This window comes from Monodon monoceros, unplaced genomic scaffold, assembly GCF_005190385.1.
Source record: "Monodon monoceros isolate NGI ecotype Baffin Bay Population unplaced genomic scaffold, NGI_Narwhal_1 Super_Scaffold_11, whole genome shotgun sequence".
NCBI classification, from domain to species: Eukaryota; Metazoa; Chordata; class Mammalia; order Artiodactyla; family Monodontidae; genus Monodon; species Monodon monoceros.
In genome coordinates, this window is record NW_021703767.1 from 8,207,997 (window position 1) to 8,227,985 (window position 19,989).

At 38.6% G+C, this 19,989-nt stretch overlaps 1 protein-coding gene across 8 annotated transcripts in view; it reads right to left on the minus strand.

Moving 5' to 3' along the window:
• Positions 1-19,989, minus strand: part of TTC3 (tetratricopeptide repeat domain 3) — a 140,193-nt gene that overhangs the window by 56,690 nt on the left and 63,514 nt on the right. For all 8 annotated transcript variants that reach the window (XR_003792285.1, XR_003792286.1, XM_029213875.1 and 5 more), the window contains 11 exons: positions 19,501-19,635; positions 18,769-18,849; positions 16,013-16,125; positions 13,460-13,580; positions 11,298-11,420; positions 10,437-10,538; positions 8,461-8,553; positions 7,733-7,797; positions 6,609-6,745; positions 4,730-5,056; positions 2,376-2,627 (listed from right to left, as the gene is read on the minus strand). Coding sequence is in view for 6 of the 8 variants with exons in the window: in XM_029213875.1 (XP_029069708.1) it covers positions 2,376-2,627; positions 4,730-5,056; positions 6,609-6,745; positions 7,733-7,797; positions 8,461-8,553; positions 10,437-10,538; positions 11,298-11,420; positions 13,460-13,580; positions 16,013-16,125; positions 18,769-18,849; positions 19,501-19,635 (1,549 nt within the window). In the remaining 2 variants the exon portion in view is untranslated. The remainder of the gene's footprint in view (positions 1-2,375; positions 2,628-4,729; positions 5,057-6,608; positions 6,746-7,732; positions 7,798-8,460; positions 8,554-10,436; positions 10,539-11,297; positions 11,421-13,459; positions 13,581-16,012; positions 16,126-18,768; positions 18,850-19,500; positions 19,636-19,989) is intronic.

Sequence of the window (19,989 nt, forward strand, 5' to 3'; positions counted from 1 at the left end):
GTGTGCTAAATGCCACAGCAAATACAGTGGAAACAAGCTGACAGAATAATAAAGTCTTCAAGGGGAGTGGCCTGAGTCAGGGGTCAGGGAGGGATGTGGGGAGGAGGGGACTTGAACAAGTTAGACTTGAAATGAACAAGCAGAGGGGTGGGATGTGAGCAAGGAAAGCACAATGCAGGTTTGGACACAGTAGGAAGTGGGGTGTATATTCAGAGGGCAGATGGGGAGAGTGCTAATGAACCCAGACAGACAATGTGAATTCAATCTGTAGGCAAAATGAAGCAAGTGCTTCCCAAACAAAATACTTATAGGATCAGACAGATGTTCTAGAAGAGTCACTAACAGCAACATAAGAGAAAGATTTGGAGTAGGAGGGTCAGAAGCATGGAAACCAGTTTGGAGGCTACTGCAATCATGGAAAGATTATTAAGATCCTGGCCTAGGGAAGCGGAGGTAGACACGGAAGGGCAGATCAAAAATAAAGCTTATTTGAATTGGCAACAAACTAGACATGGGGTAACAGGCAAGAGGAAGGGTGGAGACCAGTTTCAGAGTTTTCCTGCTTAAAAACAATATTAAAACGTTATTATCTGAGATAACCAGGAAAAACAGGTCTCTAGAGATACAAGTGGCTTAAGCCATATTGCTCTTAATGGGTCTCTTGGCCATCTACACAGAAATTCCAACAGGGAAATACGCATGCAGGATCCAGGAGAGTTTGGGTCTCCCAATTATCACGGCATTGGTGATATTATTGAATACTCTTATTTACAAGATCAGTGGGTTTTGAAGTTTTAAGAAATACAGTCATTCCTTTAAATGAAAGGAGACAAAATTGAAAATGTCTGGGATGAGGGTGAGAGGCACAAGTAGTGAACTTGAAAATCTGCTGGCTGGTCATTTGGCTGGTGGCTTCCAACCCTATGACTAAAAGCAGAGAAATAGTCACAACTGGATGGACTGTATATTTTAGGTATAGAACACAAGAATCAGGGAAAACACATAATGAGAGGGTTGGGTCCTTTTTAGTTATCTTGTGTGATCCAAACATGCATTGAGTTTTGTAAGCTCAGTCCCAGAACAGCGTTTTATTACCAGCAGCAGCAAACTGATGGCAATAAATTCAGGCTATCAAGAAGCATGTCACCTCCAGTCATGAAGCAGTGTCCTAGGAAAATAAAGTCACCTATATTTGAGAACCACAACAAAAGTAAGCTTTTCGGTTCCTTATACTGCATTTGAACTTCATAATGCATAACATTTTTGTACAAGGCCAGACCTTTTCATGTACCCTTTAAAACAAATGGCACAAAATTTGAAAGTCTAACTCCTGACAATATATAAGCAGACTTCTGATGCTAAGGGAAAAGGTGGGGGCAGGGGCGAGGCGTTATCCTAAGAGATACATGCAGGACCAAAGACAAGAAGTTTAAATTAATCTAGAATCTAAGAATATTAAAATTTTGAACAAAACAGAATCACACAGATCAATGGCTCCAATTCCTCATTTTAATGATGAAGAAACTAACATTCAAGAGAAGTTAAAGAATTAACTACTAGTTAACCTATTCTGCCAAACTGGACTCCATGCCATTATCCAAGCAGCCCCCTCAAGTCCCCTCCACCCTGTCTCTAATTCTGGATGTCAACCTGTCAAATTCCACCTCCACGTTCAAAGCTGGACTTGGACTCTACCCCTGCACCAAGGCTTTCCTCCTCCCCAAGGAGAACCCCTCAGCACTTTTTCTGGTCCTCTCTTCTCCCATATTACAGTTATCTGTATATTCATTTTACTGCCTTTTCTGAAACATAAGGTCCTTGAGGGCAGAGACTAGCGTCAGCATTTCTGAATTCCTTGTTAACACCTAGCACAGGGCCTTGAAGCAGGAGTAAAAGAAAGTTTCTAATTAATTGAGTTAGGGAAGTAGCTGGGCCACAGCCTACTTTTCTTGACTCCCAGCTCTAGGCTCTTCCCACTACGATACATATTCTATCTGTTCTAGATTCTGCAAGCATCACCTACTTCTGCAGGCCAATGTTTTCTTGAATGCTACAAATCAAGCCATTTCCTAAGAAATTCCATCCCTTTGATATACAATCTCTGCCATGACACTGTGAAAATACCTACGATGAGAATAGTATGGTGTACAGTCCGTGTAATGTATCCATCTGAATATCTCTACAACACTTAACTCCACAGAGTAAGAAGGCTTTATGACATTTAAAAAAAAAATCACCATTCTTAACACTAATTTCCCCAAATAAGCCAGTTGTACCACAATAATTTTCATTATTTTCTTTAAGTATTTAAGTAAGCTAGATCCTTTGGAGATTTTTTCTAAGATTAGATATAAACTGAAACTCAGTCCACATACCCATTATATCAAAGAATTCATCCAAAGCATTCTGCAGTGCTGGGAACTTGTCTCTGTGTTCTTCCAGCAGCCATATTAAACATCGCGCTTCCTTCAATGACGCTGGCTCACAGAAATAATCAAGCTGCTTTCCTTCTATAGAGCCTAGTTTATGACCATATTTCTCATTCCAGAGAAAAGTCATGATGCTAAAATCAAGCTCCTTAAGAGCAGCCCCATAACGAGAAAAAAAAGGTCCTGTGGCATCTAAGCCTATAATAAAAACAAAACCCAAGTCAGAAGAAGGGGAAAATTATTTGCTGTAAAATCACATTCAGTTTCACATCTCTGAAAGCAGTTCTACTACAGTTTGCTTACATTTTCAGTGAAAACATTCAAATAATTGAGAACGAACTTGTTCAAGCTATTATGCATTTTAGAAACACCATTTCACATTAATATGTTAACTATAATAATTCTTATCTATTAGTTGAACAAGGTAGGCCAAAGGTTTCTATTAATATAGTTATTTTTATCAGACCTAGGAGATAAAATGAATTAAATGCCTTTAAAAATATTACAATACCTTTTTCACTACTTTGCAATGATTTGCATTCCAATTAGTTTAATTCCAAATTGGAATTTGCATTCCAATTATTAAGCTGACAAGGTTTTACAATGCTTTTCTGCATATGCTCCATAAGAACAAAATACCAATAATATACAGAACTTGCCAAGTGCCTATAAAACAGAAAATGGGCGAACTCCTCACCCAACACCCAAGAACAACACCTTATCCCCCAAAATATCACGGCTCCTTACCCTCCTCACAAGATGCGAGGTGGTCACTATTCCCGCTTTTATCCCTCCCTTCTCCAACTCAGAAAAAGGGGTGGCTGCAACCTCACACGCCGCTACTGAAAGGTGAACACCTGCTACCTACTAACACAGCTGCCAAAAAGCAAGGATTGGCTCTGTTCTTTCCCCCGACATGCCTCTAACACAGGACGGACCACAGGTTCTCAGTCCGCAAATGAAGCAGAGATTGCCAAGTTAAAATTACCCTGGACAGCTGTTTCTTCCAGATGAAATAGTTAGCTTTGCAGAAGTCATGTTACATGAAAAATTAGTGTATTTAAACACCAGAATCAGGGATCACATAAAATACTCATACAAGGTTCAAGGGAATCAGCAATGAAGAAATATCACATTCACATCTCCATCTATGGCTCACATCAAAGCATGTGCTCATTAAGGGGAAGGGAGCAGATCACACCTAGTACTGAAACGTTAACCCCCGCTCCCACTGCATGTAAACTAAGCTCTTTGTTAAATATAGCAGGTTAAAGTAAGACATAACTTTATAATTTACTTGTCTGATTGTCAGTAGACACTAATAGCAATCATCACTTAGGTGAAATTGTCTGGGGCCAGAAACCCATGGAGATGTATGCTCAACACAGCACCATTTAGTTATCAAACTACACCAAGTTGGCTGCCATCTTACTTCGTCTCTACTGACAGAAACATATCAGTATATTCTCTGAAACCCTGGAATTCTATCAGCTCCATGTCTCTAAGGCAGGTCAGGCAGGCTCTCTCTATAGACCACTGCTGAAAGGGCCTGCCCTGCTGCGGCTCCCACTAGCCTTTTTACCCAGCAGGTGCCAAGTGAATCATCCACAGCACTAGGCAGCAGCCAACCTGGTCACCAGGACAAACAAGGCCCTGGTACCAGAAGAGATCACCATCTAGTTTAGTCAACAACTCTCTCTGCAGCTGCCTTCTGCAGTCCTTAGGTGGCTTTGGTCAAAGAGCCTGCTTGGGGGGTTCTTCCTCAACCGCATTAGGAAAATCAGGGCAGAGTACCAGAATTTTATGACCCTGTGATTCACAACACTGAAAGTCAACCCCAGGGTATTTCTCTCTTAATCCTTAGATACAGATTTGCCTCAGGTGATCCTAAGCAATTAGTTCCATCCACTCTTTCCTGGAAATTCTTCACTAAGGAATGTGACTACTAAACTGCACGATCCCAGAGGGCACTTCCCAGCAGCTGACTCCAGGGGGTGCTATCTACCCATGGTTGTACCCAGTATTCACGTACTTTACACAAGGACAAATAGTTTTGCATAACACAGGACTGGATTTTCTTACTGACTGAACTTTCCTGTTTCTACCTTATACAAAAGCATATTGTAACCCATCTATAAAGTAACCTAAAAACTGTGAGTTGGGGGAAACAGCATTTTTAACCAAACTTGTGGTTCTACATTTTAAAAAAATCATAAATGATGATAGGAAAATGAAAAAGGATTCAGAGGCCTACGTTTATCCTTCCTATGAAACTGCATCTCTAGAATTAAGTGACGTACCAAAGCTATTAAGTTTTTGGATCCAGGTGGCTAATTTTGGTTCCACTTCTTTAAGTTCACTCAAAACATGCAGAAACACCCTTGTCTTTACTCTATTTTTTTCTTGAACCAAATGACAAATGACATAGTCCACTGCTTCATTCAGAAAATTTCTGCTAGAAAAACAGGTTGTGTAGTCTTCTGTGGTTAAAACCTTCCAAGAAAGCAACTCTTTGAGAAGCTTGGAAGTATTCAGTATCCCGGACTTAATCTTGTCAGCATACTGCTTTATGCACTGCAGAATTCTGTCATCAAGGAACTGGCAACTCTGAACACTGTCTACAGTTTCTACGGATAAATAACAGTGGTCAGTAAAAAGGAGAAAGAGCACCAATTTGCAAAAATATAAACTCAGAAAAAATTAACATAATATTACACAGCAATTTATATAAAACATGACTCAGATGTATTCTTTATGTTGTTTTAAATAGCCTAAGAAATTTTAAATTAGGAATATAAATATTTAACACCTTTAAAAGGTATGAAAATTCACTTTAATTGAACATATCAAGTACCTTATTTCCTTCACTTGTACCACTCATCTAAAAATCCTAACTGAGCCTCATCAACTACCCAAACTTTATATTCAGTAAATATGTTTCATGCATGAATGCAAAGGGTTTTTTCCTGGAGTTGAAGGGATCATTTCTTCAGGTATAAATACAATTAACATTTGGTAGTTACTGTATGTTATTCATCTTATTGTTGAGTCCTAAATCACAGACCTGTGGAGTCACTGATTCCAAGCTGGGAAATATCTCAGAAGTTCATCTTCCCACCCAGGCATTTCCCCCTAAAAATGGCCATTTAGCCTCTTGAAGCTAAGACAATAAATTAAATACAAAAATATATATATATAAAATAAGTAAATAATGTTCACTAAAAATTTTTTCGGTAGGAAAGATAACTGTGATTGATTTGTGAAACATTAATGGAATACTAGATGAAAAATAAAGACAAGAGGAAATATTTCATTTTGGGAACAGCCATCACCACAGTAGAAAATGAGAACAATGTACTTCAACTCAAAACTGAAAGCATACCTGGGGCTATAACGTACAGTATGGTGACTATAGTTAATAATACTGTTTTGCGTATTTGCATGTAGATCTTGAAAGTTCTCGTGAAAAAAAAAATTCTGTATGTATGGTGATGGATGTTAACTGGACTTACTGTGGTAATCATTTTGCAATATATACAAATCTCAAATCATTATGTTGTACACCTGAAACTATACCACAATTAAAAAAAAAAAAAACTCTACCCCCCCCCCCCCCGCCCAAAACCTGATAGTAAATATGTCCACAGAAACAGTAAATTACTGAGACCGCTCCCATGTTGATGAGGGAATGCTGACAAGACAGGTGTAAAACAGAAGGCTGGACTAGGTAATCTCTCTGGCACCTAGTATGAACTGCTTCTTTATTTGAACTCAGCATATTTCAGATAATCAGTGGCTAATTTACAGTTCAACGTTTCAGAATTTAAATCTGTGTAGCAGGGTTTACAAAGCACTGTCAAACATACAATAGGAATTTCAGATATTATTCTCACGTGCACTTTGGAGATAAGGAAATGGACAGAGTGTCAGTTTGCCCTGAGTTAGTGGCAGGGTAGCGTTTTCAATCCCTGTATATTGCTTCTAAATTCAATGTTCCTTATACCAACCCCCTCCCCACCTCAGTGTAAATCAGAAGATGGTGATAAAATCAAAATGCCAAGGGAAATCTAAATTTAAATTCAATAACAATTAACATAAGGCCCAACAAGATGAATATTTATGTTTATACTTTTAAGCAAGACTATATTATTATTATCATGACTTGGACTCCCAGCATACCTTTCTGCTCTTCAATTTTAGGTGGATTACTTTCCCTTAAGTCCTCTTCCAATCTTTCTTGTGCTAATTTTTTTGCTTCCTTTTTTTGGATCTTCCGCTTCAATTTTTTGTCTTCTTTCAGCCTTAACTTCTCTAGGCTGATAAGTATTTACAATTAGTCATAACTCATCTTTGTTATAAACTCAATTAACTATTTTCCTTTGCCTAGTGTAAGTTACAAGTTTCCTTTTTTAGTTAAAACTTGGCCTATATCTTCTGTTCAATATCAAAAACTTTTGAGACGTGGTCAGTTCAGTCAAAACAAGTGTACTTGTTTCATGAAAACAAGAACCTCAATGACTGAGTGACTTCTAATTAAGGATGGCATGTACAGATCATGCAGATGTTATTTCCATGTATTTGAGTTACTGCTTAGGGTAAACAAGAATAGTAAAAATGACTCTGCAAGGTAATACATGTAAATACTCATTTCCACAGTAAAATATTATTTTCACAACCCAATAATGGCCCACAACACCAGAATTTGGTCAATATGGTTACAACAAGTTCTCCTCAACAAATAATTCTGTTCATCTTTTCTTCTGCTCTTTCCTGGTCACCAATGATGAAAAAAGTCACTTCTTAAAATGGAAGCAAGAAGCAGGACCAAAAAGAAAAGAAAACAGGATTGGAATTATTTGATCTGAACAAGAAGATATAGAAATGAATAATTTTGACAGTTCACTGAATATTTCAGGGTGAGAAATAGTCACTGGTTCAAAATGTTTGCTGAAGAGAGTAAAAGGAAAGATGCTTTTGGAATTAAAGTTTCAACAACTGAGAACTAAGTATATAATTTTTATCCAAATGCCAAATCTATTGAACATGTCATTTCATAGCTCAATTTCATAATTTTACTTATAAATTCAACCATTAAATAATGCTTTTTATTCAAGTTTTTAGCATTTAACCATTCTAGGCTAGTTCCCTTGAAAGTTATAAATACCCATAAAATTCACTTAAGAACCACTTATCTGGATATGTGTGCAGAACCAATTTTAAAAACAGCATAATTTAGAAATCTGCATTTAACAGAATTATATTCTAATAGACATTATTAAGCTACTGATTATTAAAAATCTTACCTAGAACATTTCTGTTTCAGAATAGGTCTTGGAGGAACCTTTTCTTTAATGACTTTGTGTTCAAACTTTAAATAAAACAGACACATCCAAAATTTGTCTCATGCTCCCATGACATAAAGCACAAAACCACAAGTAACAAGCATTTCAGAAGCACACACAGTCAATGTTCAATTTGATAGGGAACAGTGATGATGTTCTGACCCAAACAAAAGCCCAGAAAACTTTAGCAAAACAATTTACTGAAAAGAGGAACAAGAGAGTAGACACAATTTAGGAAGCTTAAAAAAAAAATTAAGAGTAAGCAGAAGATCAAATAAACTACAGATGTCATTACAACAACCCACTCCTGCCAACTCCCATACAGTGAGGCTAAAGGTAATCCCTCAAGACACTCTCCTCCCTCCCTAAGATCCCCCACCTCGCCAACACCCAAACGTTTACTGGGAATTAACAAAATAAGGTTATTAAAAAGAGTAAAAACAGTAAAACTAAAATGTAAGAGACCTCCTCCTCCTTTTAGGAGATAAAAGAACATGAGAATCCTTCAATCCACAGAAGCATTCTCACATCCTATTACTTCCTATAATTTCTTATATTAAGTAACTGCTTCTTTCCTGGAAAACACAAGATCCAAATAGTACAACTTCCACAAATTTAAATCATATTTTAAAAGGTATCAGCATTTTGTTTATTAATTTAAGGAGACTTCCCCTTTATTAAATACTTACTTCACATTTAACTTGACCACCACTGCTGAAGATGATAATCTTTGAAATGATTCCTTCACAGTCAGGAGTAAGACAAATTCCTTGCAGAAAATCCTATTTGATTAGAAAAAAAAAAAGTGCTCCATCTCAGCGTAAATCTATACATGTATTCCATTTTAACCATCAGGAACAGTCAAAATGTGATCTAAAACCTCCTTCAGGGCCATGCCGTAAAGTGCCTGCTCGTTGCCATCTGACTTCCAGAGCCCCCAGCTGTAGGGGTGACCACGGGACTTGCTTTGTTTGCGTAAGGTGAGCTGACATGATGTACGCTACATCCATGCAAGAGCTTTAAGAAACACTGAATGGACTGGCCATTGCTCTTTTCCCTCGGCCATAAGAACGTGTTCCAGTCACTCCTCAGCCTCAATTCAGAAACAAAGAACACAGCCACACAGACTGGAGCTGCCACAGCCCAACCCTGGACAACGAATGCAAAACTTCAGGACAAGGGACGCAAGCAAGGAACGAGCCTTTCTTACTGTAAGTCATAAGATATTTGAGTTACTTCAATACATCCTAGTGAAAGCGAATTTACAGAGGGTACTTCAACCCATGGGAATGGTAAGGCCACTAAGGGCGAGGGCACAGCCAGAGAAGCTCAATTAAGGTACAGGACAAAGACACAGCAGAAGTGACTCAATGGCAGCAGTTCTTTGGTCACATCATTACACCTCTAGTTAACTACATGGAAATGTGTAAAATGTGAGAATTTACTTCTACTAAACTTCAGTAATTCCATTGCTAACATTCACCTAGCACAACCACCTTAGTTTTTTTCCTCAGTAAGGACAGGGGTTTACCTGAGGCTTAGCAGCGTAGAAAAAGGTTTTCTTTTTTTAAGTCCATAGCTTATATGGATCAGAAACAAATTCTATCAATGCAAACAAGATTATTGAACTGGGACTGCTCTCAAAGTATATCTGGCTAATGGTAATTAACATCATTATCTTAATTAAGAGAAAGCCCCAATTAAATGTGGCAGTACAAAATTTAAGTTGATTTCTTAGTACAAATTATCTCATCAAATTTTTTTAGAAAATATAAAATTTGAAGCCCCAATTCTACATCATAACATTAAAATCAGACATTTAAACTTTTTTTTTTTTTTTTAATTTTTTGCGGTACGCGGGCCTCTCTCACTGTTGCGGCCTCTCCCGTTGCAGAGCACAGGCTCCGGACGCGTAGGCTCGGCGGCCATGCCTCACAGGCCCAGCCGCTCTGCGGCATGTGGGATCTTCCGGACCAGGGCACGAACCCGTGTCCCCTGCATCGGCAGGCAGACTCTCAACCACTGCGCCACCAGGGAAGCCTTAAACTTTTATTTTTGATAATATTTCCAATGTAAAAGGGGTTCAACAATTTATTAAAAGCCTCTATGGTTACTGCCCTTTACACTTGTATAAAATAAAAACAAAAACTGGGCTTCCCTGGTGGCGCAGTGGTTAAGAATCCGCCTGCCAATGCAGGGGACATGGGTTTGAGCCCTGATCTGGGAAAATCCCATATGCTGCAGAGCAACTAAGCCCGTGTGCCACAACTACTGAGCCTGTGCTCTAGGGCCCAAGAGCCACAACTACTGAAGCCCACACGCCTAGAGCCTGTGCTCCGCAACGAGAGAAGCCACTGCAGTGAGAAGCCCGCGCACCGCAACGAAGAGTAGCCTCCACTCGCCACAACTAGAGAAGAGCCCGCGTGCAGCAACGAAGACCCGATGCAGCCAAAAATAAAATAAATAAAAAATAAATACGTTAAAAAACAAAAACTGATTTGCTAACTTTATCATTAAATTTTTAATTTAATACTTTCTAATTATGTCTCATGCACAGGGAGGAATTCATATCCTCTTAAGACTTTTCCTAAAGATTCTTAGGGGAAAAAAATCAACATACAATAATAAGCATACTGAAAAATCCAGACAATCTTGTTAGCCTTACCTTGTCAATTTTATCATTAAATGTTGTTGTTTTTAACTTCTTCCAACAGTTCATGTGGAATTCTATTTTACAGTACTGGCAACAGCTGATTCGTATAAAACCCTAGGGTTTAAAACAATTTTTAACTCACTTTTGAAAGATGTCTACACACACTCTCTCTCTCTCTCTCACTCACAACACATATTAAGATAGAGAGCTGTCTGCACTTACCTGGCAGACATAACTAGATGTCACATTTCCTCCTGGGGGAGTATAAGACTTCCGTACCCCAGACTGCCTAGTGCTGTAAACACTGAGCTTAACTGACATATTCATTTCCACAATTTACAGCTGCGTTATCCTTTACAATACCAAATATTTTATAAACTTTATTTCATCTGATCTACTAACCAGCGACAGCGAGCAGCTTCTATCTTCTTGAATAAGCTAAAGCCCAGGGTCTTACTCACACAATTCATTGCCAGACTTGGTCTCAGACTTAGGTCTCTAAGAGTTAATTCAGTGATCAGAATGGCCTTCAGATTCTTGGACTCAAATTTTACAAGAAATTGGAATTGCAACAAATCAGGGGTACTAACCTCCCTTTGTTCCCTGGGCTCCTAAAAATAGGCTAGAAAGGGGAAATGGAACCAGCTAACCTGCCTTCTCAGGTCACCATCCCTGCCCTCGGTGTTTATTTCAGTGGCTCTGGGCCCCCATGTGAGATGATGTAGACTTAAGTCCAGGGGATGGGGAGGACAAGAGGACATAAAACTGCTGACAAGTCACAGCACTCAAGTGTCTCCAATTACAGAATTTGTTCTGAATCCATTTTAAGGCACAATTCAGCAAGTTAATGACCTAGTACACACTCATTAGTACCTTAAAGTCTGGATCAGTTATGTATATCTGGATTTTGGAATATCCACGGCACTTCTGATAGCAACAAATGGCATCCGGCACTGGAGGGAACCTGCATTCTTCAATAAATTTCTCTAACAGCATCTAAAACAAAAATAAACAAAAATGATACTACTACAACACTAATTCAACAATAAAATGTTTGTGATTTCAATAACCTCTTGCCATCAAAATATTTTCAGCACAGAAAGGACCAAATGCCTTTTAGCCAAGAACTACGTACAACTTTTAAAGTTTTTCCTTCTAGAGAGAGGCTGATACAGAGACATGCCAAGAGACAAAGATGGGAAAAAAAGGGCTAAGCAACCAATTTTCAAAATTTCAGACTCTGAATCAAAATCTTATCCTGTTTTATAATCATCAGACCTCATTTTACACGACATACCTTTTAGAAATCTCCTTCAAGCATTCACAGGGAGTCAAGTGAGGTAGAATAACCCTTAGGGCTCTACTGTTCTCCTCCTTCCCAATGTCATTTCACCTAGGACCCCACCACTACCATCCATCTACCTCCCTGAACCCCTGCCACCTGTGCCTGTTCATCACCTGGAGAATTACACCACTGCCACTGAAGCCCCCAAGACTCATGCCACGCTTCCAGTGCTGGCTGTCCGTTATCAGTAGTTCCTGTGCCTCCACTCCAATCCAGTATAAAGAGAGGAAAATCCAACAATCCCTACGTTTAGTTTTATTTTTTATACCAGCTTTGTTGAGATATAATTCATATACCACACAATTTACACATTTAAAGTGTATAGTTCAGTGGTTTTTTTTAGTATATTCAGAGTTGTATAACCATCACGATAACCTAAAATTAGAACATTTCACCACGCAACAAGAAACCCCATACCCATTAGCAATCCCTCCCCAACCATCCTCAATCCCCTAGCCCACTAAACTACTATCTGTCTTCACATATAGATTTTCCTATTCTGGAGATTTCAGATAAACAGAATCATACAGTATGTGGCCTTTTGTGTCTGGTTTCTGTCACTGATATTCAATTATATGGATATACCACATTTTATTTAACCATTCATCAGTTGACGGACACTTTGAGCTGTTTCCACTTTTTGACTATTGTGAATAATGCTGCTATGAACATTCATGTACAAGTTTTTGCGAGAACATGTTTTCCTGTCTCTGTACATACCTAGGAGTGAAACTGCTAGGTCATATGGTAACTCTATCTTTAACCTATGAGGAACTGCCGGACTGTTTTCCAAAGCAGCTTCATCATTTTACACTTTACAGCAATGTATGGACGTTCTGATTTCTCCAGATCCTTGCTAACACTTGTTATTGTCTGCCTTCTTGATTACAGCCACCCTAGTGAGTATGAAGTAGTATCTCATTTTAATTTGCATTTCTCTGATGGCTAACTGTTGAACACATTTTACATGCTTATTGTCTCTTTATACAACTTGCTAGCAGAAACACCTATCCAGATCTTTTGGCTACTTCTAATTAGAGTGTCTTTTTATTACTGAGTTGTAAGAGTTGATTCCTGTGCTTTTAAAAGCTTCAGCCAAAAGCAAGTTCTGAGTAAATACCAGGGTTCATCACAAGTAAAAGGCCTATCCTAGTCAATTCACACACTTCAGTCTTTCTAGAACTGGCAAAGAATCCTACACTTCTGGATATGAGACTAAATTTATATTTTCAGAGTCCTCAAGTACCATTAATGACCATGATGAAAAAACAATGCTACACCTTTCTCTAAGTGCAACCAGTACGCCATGCTGCTTAACAGTGCACAGGCTGGTCAGGATGCCTGCATTCAAGTCCCAGCTCCACCATTTCCTAGCTGCTTAACCTTGAGCTCAACACTTAACCTCTCTAAATGTAATCTTCCTCATCTGTAAAATGGGAATAATCATAGTGCTCATCACATAGGGTTGCTGTAAGGGTTAAAGGTAATGATAAATGGAAGGTGTATGACTGGCACACAGGAAACATTCAATAAACGTTGGTGATTCTCACCAGTCTTTCAAGGGGAAACGCACATGGAGGAGCGGAGGACAGAGTACTCCTACCTGTCTTCTGCTACCTGAGTCAGAGCGCAGAAGCACAGATGAGCTTTTATGGTTAGTAAGATGCTCTCTAGAGAAACAAACGGTTACCTTTATTTTCCCTGGCTGAGTCTCTTCAATAACCACATTACTTGTGGGCCAAGTTAACACTCCAGGAAGACGACAGATCAAGGTTCTTGCTTTCTCGAAATGATTAAGAGCTTCTAGAAATCTAAAGTCATAATTATGAAGAAGGTATTAAAGATGTGACATGAATTTTCATTCCCCACAAGGCACAGAGATTTCAAGCTTACTAGGTAAGAGTACATTTGACAAATCACTACACAGAAATATTCAATGTAACCCATATGTTCTTTAAAAAACCAAGACATTATCACTGTTTGCTACAAAGATAATATAAATTAAACACTAATCTACCTGGACACTGGCTTTATTATGGTAGGTGTACACTAGTCCTTTTAAAGTTGTAATTTTTTTTAAAGTTTTCAACAAGTAAAACAGAAAACTGAATAAACTATGGTTGTTCCATTTTCATTTACTAATCTAATTAAAGTAGATTCTTGTAGAGCAACAGCAAAGCTCCACTTCAACTAATTAATCATAAATAGGGAAATTTTTTTCACTTGACTCATTTAGAACATCTATAGTAAAACCGATTTGCTGAAAAATTTTTAAAGAAATCGTATATTCTGGACATCTTCAACTATAAAGCAGTGAATTATTTTAACAGAACAAATGTGTATGTAAACTATTTTAACTATAAATATGAAATCTTTCAGTTCCAATTTATGGTTTAAATATTAATCTCAATAGAGTCCCACAGTCCGTTCAACAAAAGAATACTAGAATACTGGATCATAAGGTTATCCCAGTCTTTATTCTTCTCTTCAGACTAGAAAATAGAGGGTTCTCTGCTTTCTCCAATCTTGAAATGATTTCCCAATTGAAGAAGTCATTTTTGCCTTTGGGTACAGAAAACTTCACCTGCAGAAAAGCTAGACCAGCATCCACCATAAGACAGTTATAAACAGCAGGACTTTCAACCAGACACTGCACATTGCAACAGCAAAAAACCAGCTTACTGGACACTGAACCACAAACCATATTATCGTGAAATTAAAAGTTAAATGGGTTTCCACAACATTGTAAATCAACTATACTTGAATAAAATAAATTTTAAAAAAATTTAAATGCCTTTCAAAATGGCAAACACGTCTTCATTTACTACAACCTCCACGATGCTACACATTTATGTTACGTTCCCAGATCTTGTGAATATCCACATGCGGCCACTGCATTAAACAGGTATGTCCCAAACAACTTATGCTAGGTTGGAATTCATTTCATTTATTACCATAGAGGTGACTGCTAAATCCTCACTACCCCTGATTCTTAAGAGTTGAACTGGTCAGACAGTAGCTTCAGGAAGTAAAAGAACTTTCTTTAATCTTTAAAAATCTTTAAAGAAGGTTCTAGGCACCCCTTAAGATTGGGCTCCCAAGAATACCAGTGGTCTGATAAAACTTCCTCTAAACAGTTAGATGAAAATTTAAGGATAATTAAAAGTTATGAATGATATTCAATCAGTCAACAATTATTTCTTTATAAAAGTAATCTAACATACCTACCACTATATTGGCTGTACTTCAACTATAGGTTCAGAGGAGAGATTTTTGTTTCTAACTCATAATGTCCTTGAACATATATATATTTTGTATTAGCGACTTCCCTGGTGGCGCAGTAGTTAAGAACCCGCCTGCCAATGCAGGGGACACAGGTTTGAGCCCTGGTCCTGGAGGATCCCACATGCCGCGGAGCAACTAAGCCCACGCACCACAACTACTGAGCCTGCGCTCTGAAAAGGCCGCACAGCACAATGAAGAGTAGCACCTGCTCCCCACAACTAGAGAAAGCCCACACGCAGCAATGAAGACCCAACACAGCTAATAAATAACAATTAAAAAAAAAATCCTCATACAAGTTTTTTGGGGGAAATGGGTATTTAACCAAAATATTATATAATCACACTTGTAAAGCATTAATTTATACCAATTCAGTCGCCACTTATAAATGACATATACTAAAAGATAAAACATAAAATCCTTTGTGTCAAATTACTCTTTACTTTTTTAATTTATTTTTTATTTATTTATTTTTGGCTGCTTGGGTCAACGTTGCTGCACATGGGCTTTCTCTAGTTGCGGCGAGCGGGGGCTACTCTTCGTTGCCGCGCATGGGCTTCTCATTGCGGTGGCTTCTCTTGTTGCAGAGCATGGGCTCTAGGTGCACAGGCTTCAGTAGTTGTTGCACACGGGCTTAGTTGCTCCGTGGCATGTGGGATCTTCCTGGACCAGGGATCTCCTGCATTGGCAGGCCGATTCTTAACCACTGTGCCACCAGGTAAGTCCAAGTTACTCTATTATTGATTTTCCTATTACAGTCAAAATTAGAAAGCACTGGGAACTGAAGTGATTGATCTTACTTTAATAATTAATATCCAAATGCCAGTCCTTAAAGTAAACACAATTGTCATAGTGTGCCACAGAGAAGATACCAAAATAACTCCAGAAAAAGGATCATCATCACATTAGATTTGAAATGAGTAACGAGCCTAGAGCATAAAGTAGTGTGGCTTCTACTAACCTGTTTTTTTTCAAATACACTTTTCCAATTCCACAGTAAGCCAAGCAATCAAGTCCCTCATTGGGGTAGTGTTCAATCATCCTCTTAAACTGGTTTTCAGCTTCAGATAATTCCTTCAATAGCAATGAGAACAGTGATCACTTACACAAAAAGAGAAATACTGGAACCGATTTTACCTGAAAGTTGATTCCTTTTGTGTAACATTAAAAACAACCGTATATCCTAAAAGTTCTATGGAAAAATTATACATTCTGTACTTCATTTTCTTAACAATTACATAAATTTTGACCATATGGATACTCAAGAGACACAACCAAAATGATCCAGCTCCAGAATGAAAAGTTGGTACTGAAATCAGACAACCAATCAGATGAGCATCTACTGACACACAGAGGTCACAGCATGTGCTGGCTAACCCTAAAAGGTGTGAATTCAGGGTAAAAGACACTGATTTGGATGCAAACACGCCATAACATATATCCTAGTAAGTGCTGCCCCCTTGGGATCACAGGAATTCCAATGATGTTGCCACAATGTTTTGCGACATAAGACAAATGCTCTGCCTTAAAAACAGCTCTTCAGTAAACTTTACAGAGCTTAGATTCTTTTGAATATTCTCAACAGTGGAAGCCTCTGGGCTTTGAATGAATATTGTTTTGGAAAAAATCCAAAAGACACTTAGCTCAAAGCAATACTGGCCACTCCACTGTGGGTGAAAAAGGAAATGTCACTACAAAATGGAGTTAATAAGAAGCTTTGAGGCCAGCTCCGAAGGAGGCATGCCAAAAATGTTTCAGCAAGGGCTGTTCTGGAGTGAATATAACTTCCTTCTGGGGACACTCTGAATGATGAAATTCTCTTAAATGTCCAAGTTCTATCGTACCTATTTATTTATTTTTTAATCAAAAGTAAATCAAAGTAAATTAAAAATGTAATAAACTATTTCGTCAGTTCTGGTAAGGCAAAACATGGTAAGAAGCTTATTGTTACTCTGCCAAGAAGAATGGAGATCATACAGTCCTGTCTCCAACAATCTACTAGAAAATAGAGTTAGAGATTCCCTAATGAAAGACATTCATCTGTCACATCAAGAACAAGAAAGGGGGGCTTCCCCGGTGGCGCAGTGGTTGAGAGTCCGCCTGTCGATGCAGGGGACACGGGTTCGTGCCCCGGTCCGGGAAGATCCCACATGCCGCGGAGCGGCTGGGCCCATGAGCCATGGCCGCTGAGCCTGCACGTCCGGAGCCTGTGCTCCGCAACAGGAGAGGCCGCAACAGTGAGAGGCCCGCGTACCGCAAAAAAAAAAATTAAAAAAAAAAAGAACAAGAAAGGGGCTTCCCTGGTGGTCAGCGGTTAAGAATCCACCTGCCAATGCAGGGGACACGGGTTCAAACCCTGGTCCGGGAAGATCCCACATGCCACAGAGCAACTAAGCCCGTACACCACAACTACTGAGCCTGTGCTCTAGAGACAGCGAGCCACAACTACTGAGCCCACGTGCCACAACTACTGAAGCCCGTGCACCTAGAGCCCGTGCTCCGCAACGAGAAGCCACGACAATGAGAATCCCGTGCACCGCAACGAAGAGTAGCCCCTGCTCGCCACAACTAGAGAAAGCCCGCGCACGGCAACGAAGACCCAATACAGCCAAAAATAAAAACAAATAAATTTTTAAAAAAGACCAACAGCATGTCACAAGGAAAATGAACCTCAGGCTCTGTGGACCACTCAGTGAGCGGAACATAAAACAACCTGATCCTTATTAGGGAGCAATTAGGGTTAAGCCTCATCTAGCCTAGGAAGCTTGGGGCCCAAGTTGGTAGAAAGGATGTATTATTCCTGAGGTAATTCTAGAGCCATTTCAACCTTTATCAAAAACTCGAAGCCATGGAAAGCAAAGTATAATGCTGAGCAGTGCGGGTAAGTAAGCTTTCCAGGACAGCACTGAAGGACCATGAGTAATGGAAACCATGTGTGCTGACACCCATACACTGATTGCATGTGGTTATGGGAAGCCTGAACTCTAGAAGATAAAACACCCAGGTACTTACTATCCAGAACTAAGAGCTATTGACATTAGCATTCTTTTTATGATTTAAAAAATAAAAAGGCATGACACAAAGTTGAACTCTCCTTTTTTAACCTTCCAAGTCCCATTCCTTTCTTCTATCACTAAATGCAACCATTATATTAAATTTGATGTAGGGCTAGTCCATGTTTTTTTTTTACTTTTGCAAGATTCACAGATAGCCATAAACAATATATACTATTGTCCTGTAAGTTTTCCAATTTGCACATAAGTGGTATCACGATGTTACTATATTCTCCAACTTGCCTTTTTACCTCAACATGTTTCCGAAATTTATCATGATATACCAGGTCCTTTACTTTTTATACAAATAAAAGGTAGATTCCCACTGGTGGTCTGGCATAACTTTTTTCTAACGGAAACACAAACTAAATTTTCTTTTCAAAAAAAATAACAAATTAAATTTAGTTACTTCAGAAAAAATTATCAAGAAAGTACACAGGCAGTGCTCATTAAACTACTGTGATAATCATTTAATGATATACATAAGTCAAATCATTATGCTGTACACCTTAAACTTATACTGTCCATTGTATCTCAATAAAACTGGAAAAGCAAAAAAAAAGTACCCAGAAGGAAATAAGCCAAAGTGGAAAAACTATTTTAACATACCTTCTAAAATTAATGACATATTTTAATTGTTTATTATCTCTGTTACAAATCTTACCTCAGGTTGTCCTATTCCAAGGAGTGAAATGGCAAGTCCATAAACTACTAAGACGTAGTTAATCATGGCCAGGTTCAGTTGCTGTCAATAAAAATGCTCCAGTTAAACATCTGAACATAATTCTGCCCAATTTGCATCATACTAACTTGTTAGCCGCAACAGTAAGAGTATAAAAATATCTTACTAATAATCACTGTGGGACAGAGACCAAACAGAATTAGAAAATACATTTTGCAAAGATATGCAGTTATCTTGCTATCAAGTATCTAAAACACAGAATCACTGTCTCAGAGTTCCTTGAAGGCATGGTTCATAACAGATAGAATAACTGATGTCATGTTCTTTTGCATATTAATGGGATGAGTAACAGACTAAGGTATTTGCTCTCTTAACAACCTTGCATATTTACCCAGCTAATACTTTCTTTGTGGATGAAAAGATGTGACTAAAGTGAGTCCAAATTCTTGACTTAGTGCTCTAATAAGATAAAAAGCCAAGAGTTCTAATGAACACCAGCTATAGTGCAAGGAGAGAGTCTAAACCTGGCTTCTATACCGACTGCAACCATAAAGGCTGAATCAGAGTATTATCTGCTTCTCACAACCTGGAGTAAATTCAGCTGATCTCAGCAAGACGATACATTAGTACAATGAAGTCAAAGTGTTGGTTCCCTTCTACATTCATCTGAAACGCATTAGCATTGGTAAACAAGTTACCAGGAGGCAATCTCACCTTTATTTTTTGAGGATCTAAACCATTGAGCAGCTCTGTGAAGGCCTGGGCAGCACTGCGGCAGCGCTGCTCCAACAAAGCCGTGTAACCATCCTGGATTAAGCTTCTCAGCATTTTCATTATATTAGCAAAATCCTGAAAAAAGAAATTCTTTTTCAGTAAACCAGAGCTACACATGCTTAGTCTAAAACTTAAGATGCCAACATTCATCATTGGGCAGTTATACTTTATAACTGATCATAAAATATGTAAATACCCAAAGCTACCCTGTATGCATTATACTCCTTTCTCAGCACAGCACCATTAAAGTGGAAATTAAAAGGTACTGCTTCCCCATCTTAATCCCAACACTTCTAGTGCTGCCCATGACAAAGAAGGGGGGTTCACTTTACACTACATGGTGCTAAGCTGTACTCACTTTTCCAGGCTAACCAGACAGTATTTGGACGTTTTAACAGCTCAAATGGAGAACATCAGCCATCATTTAAA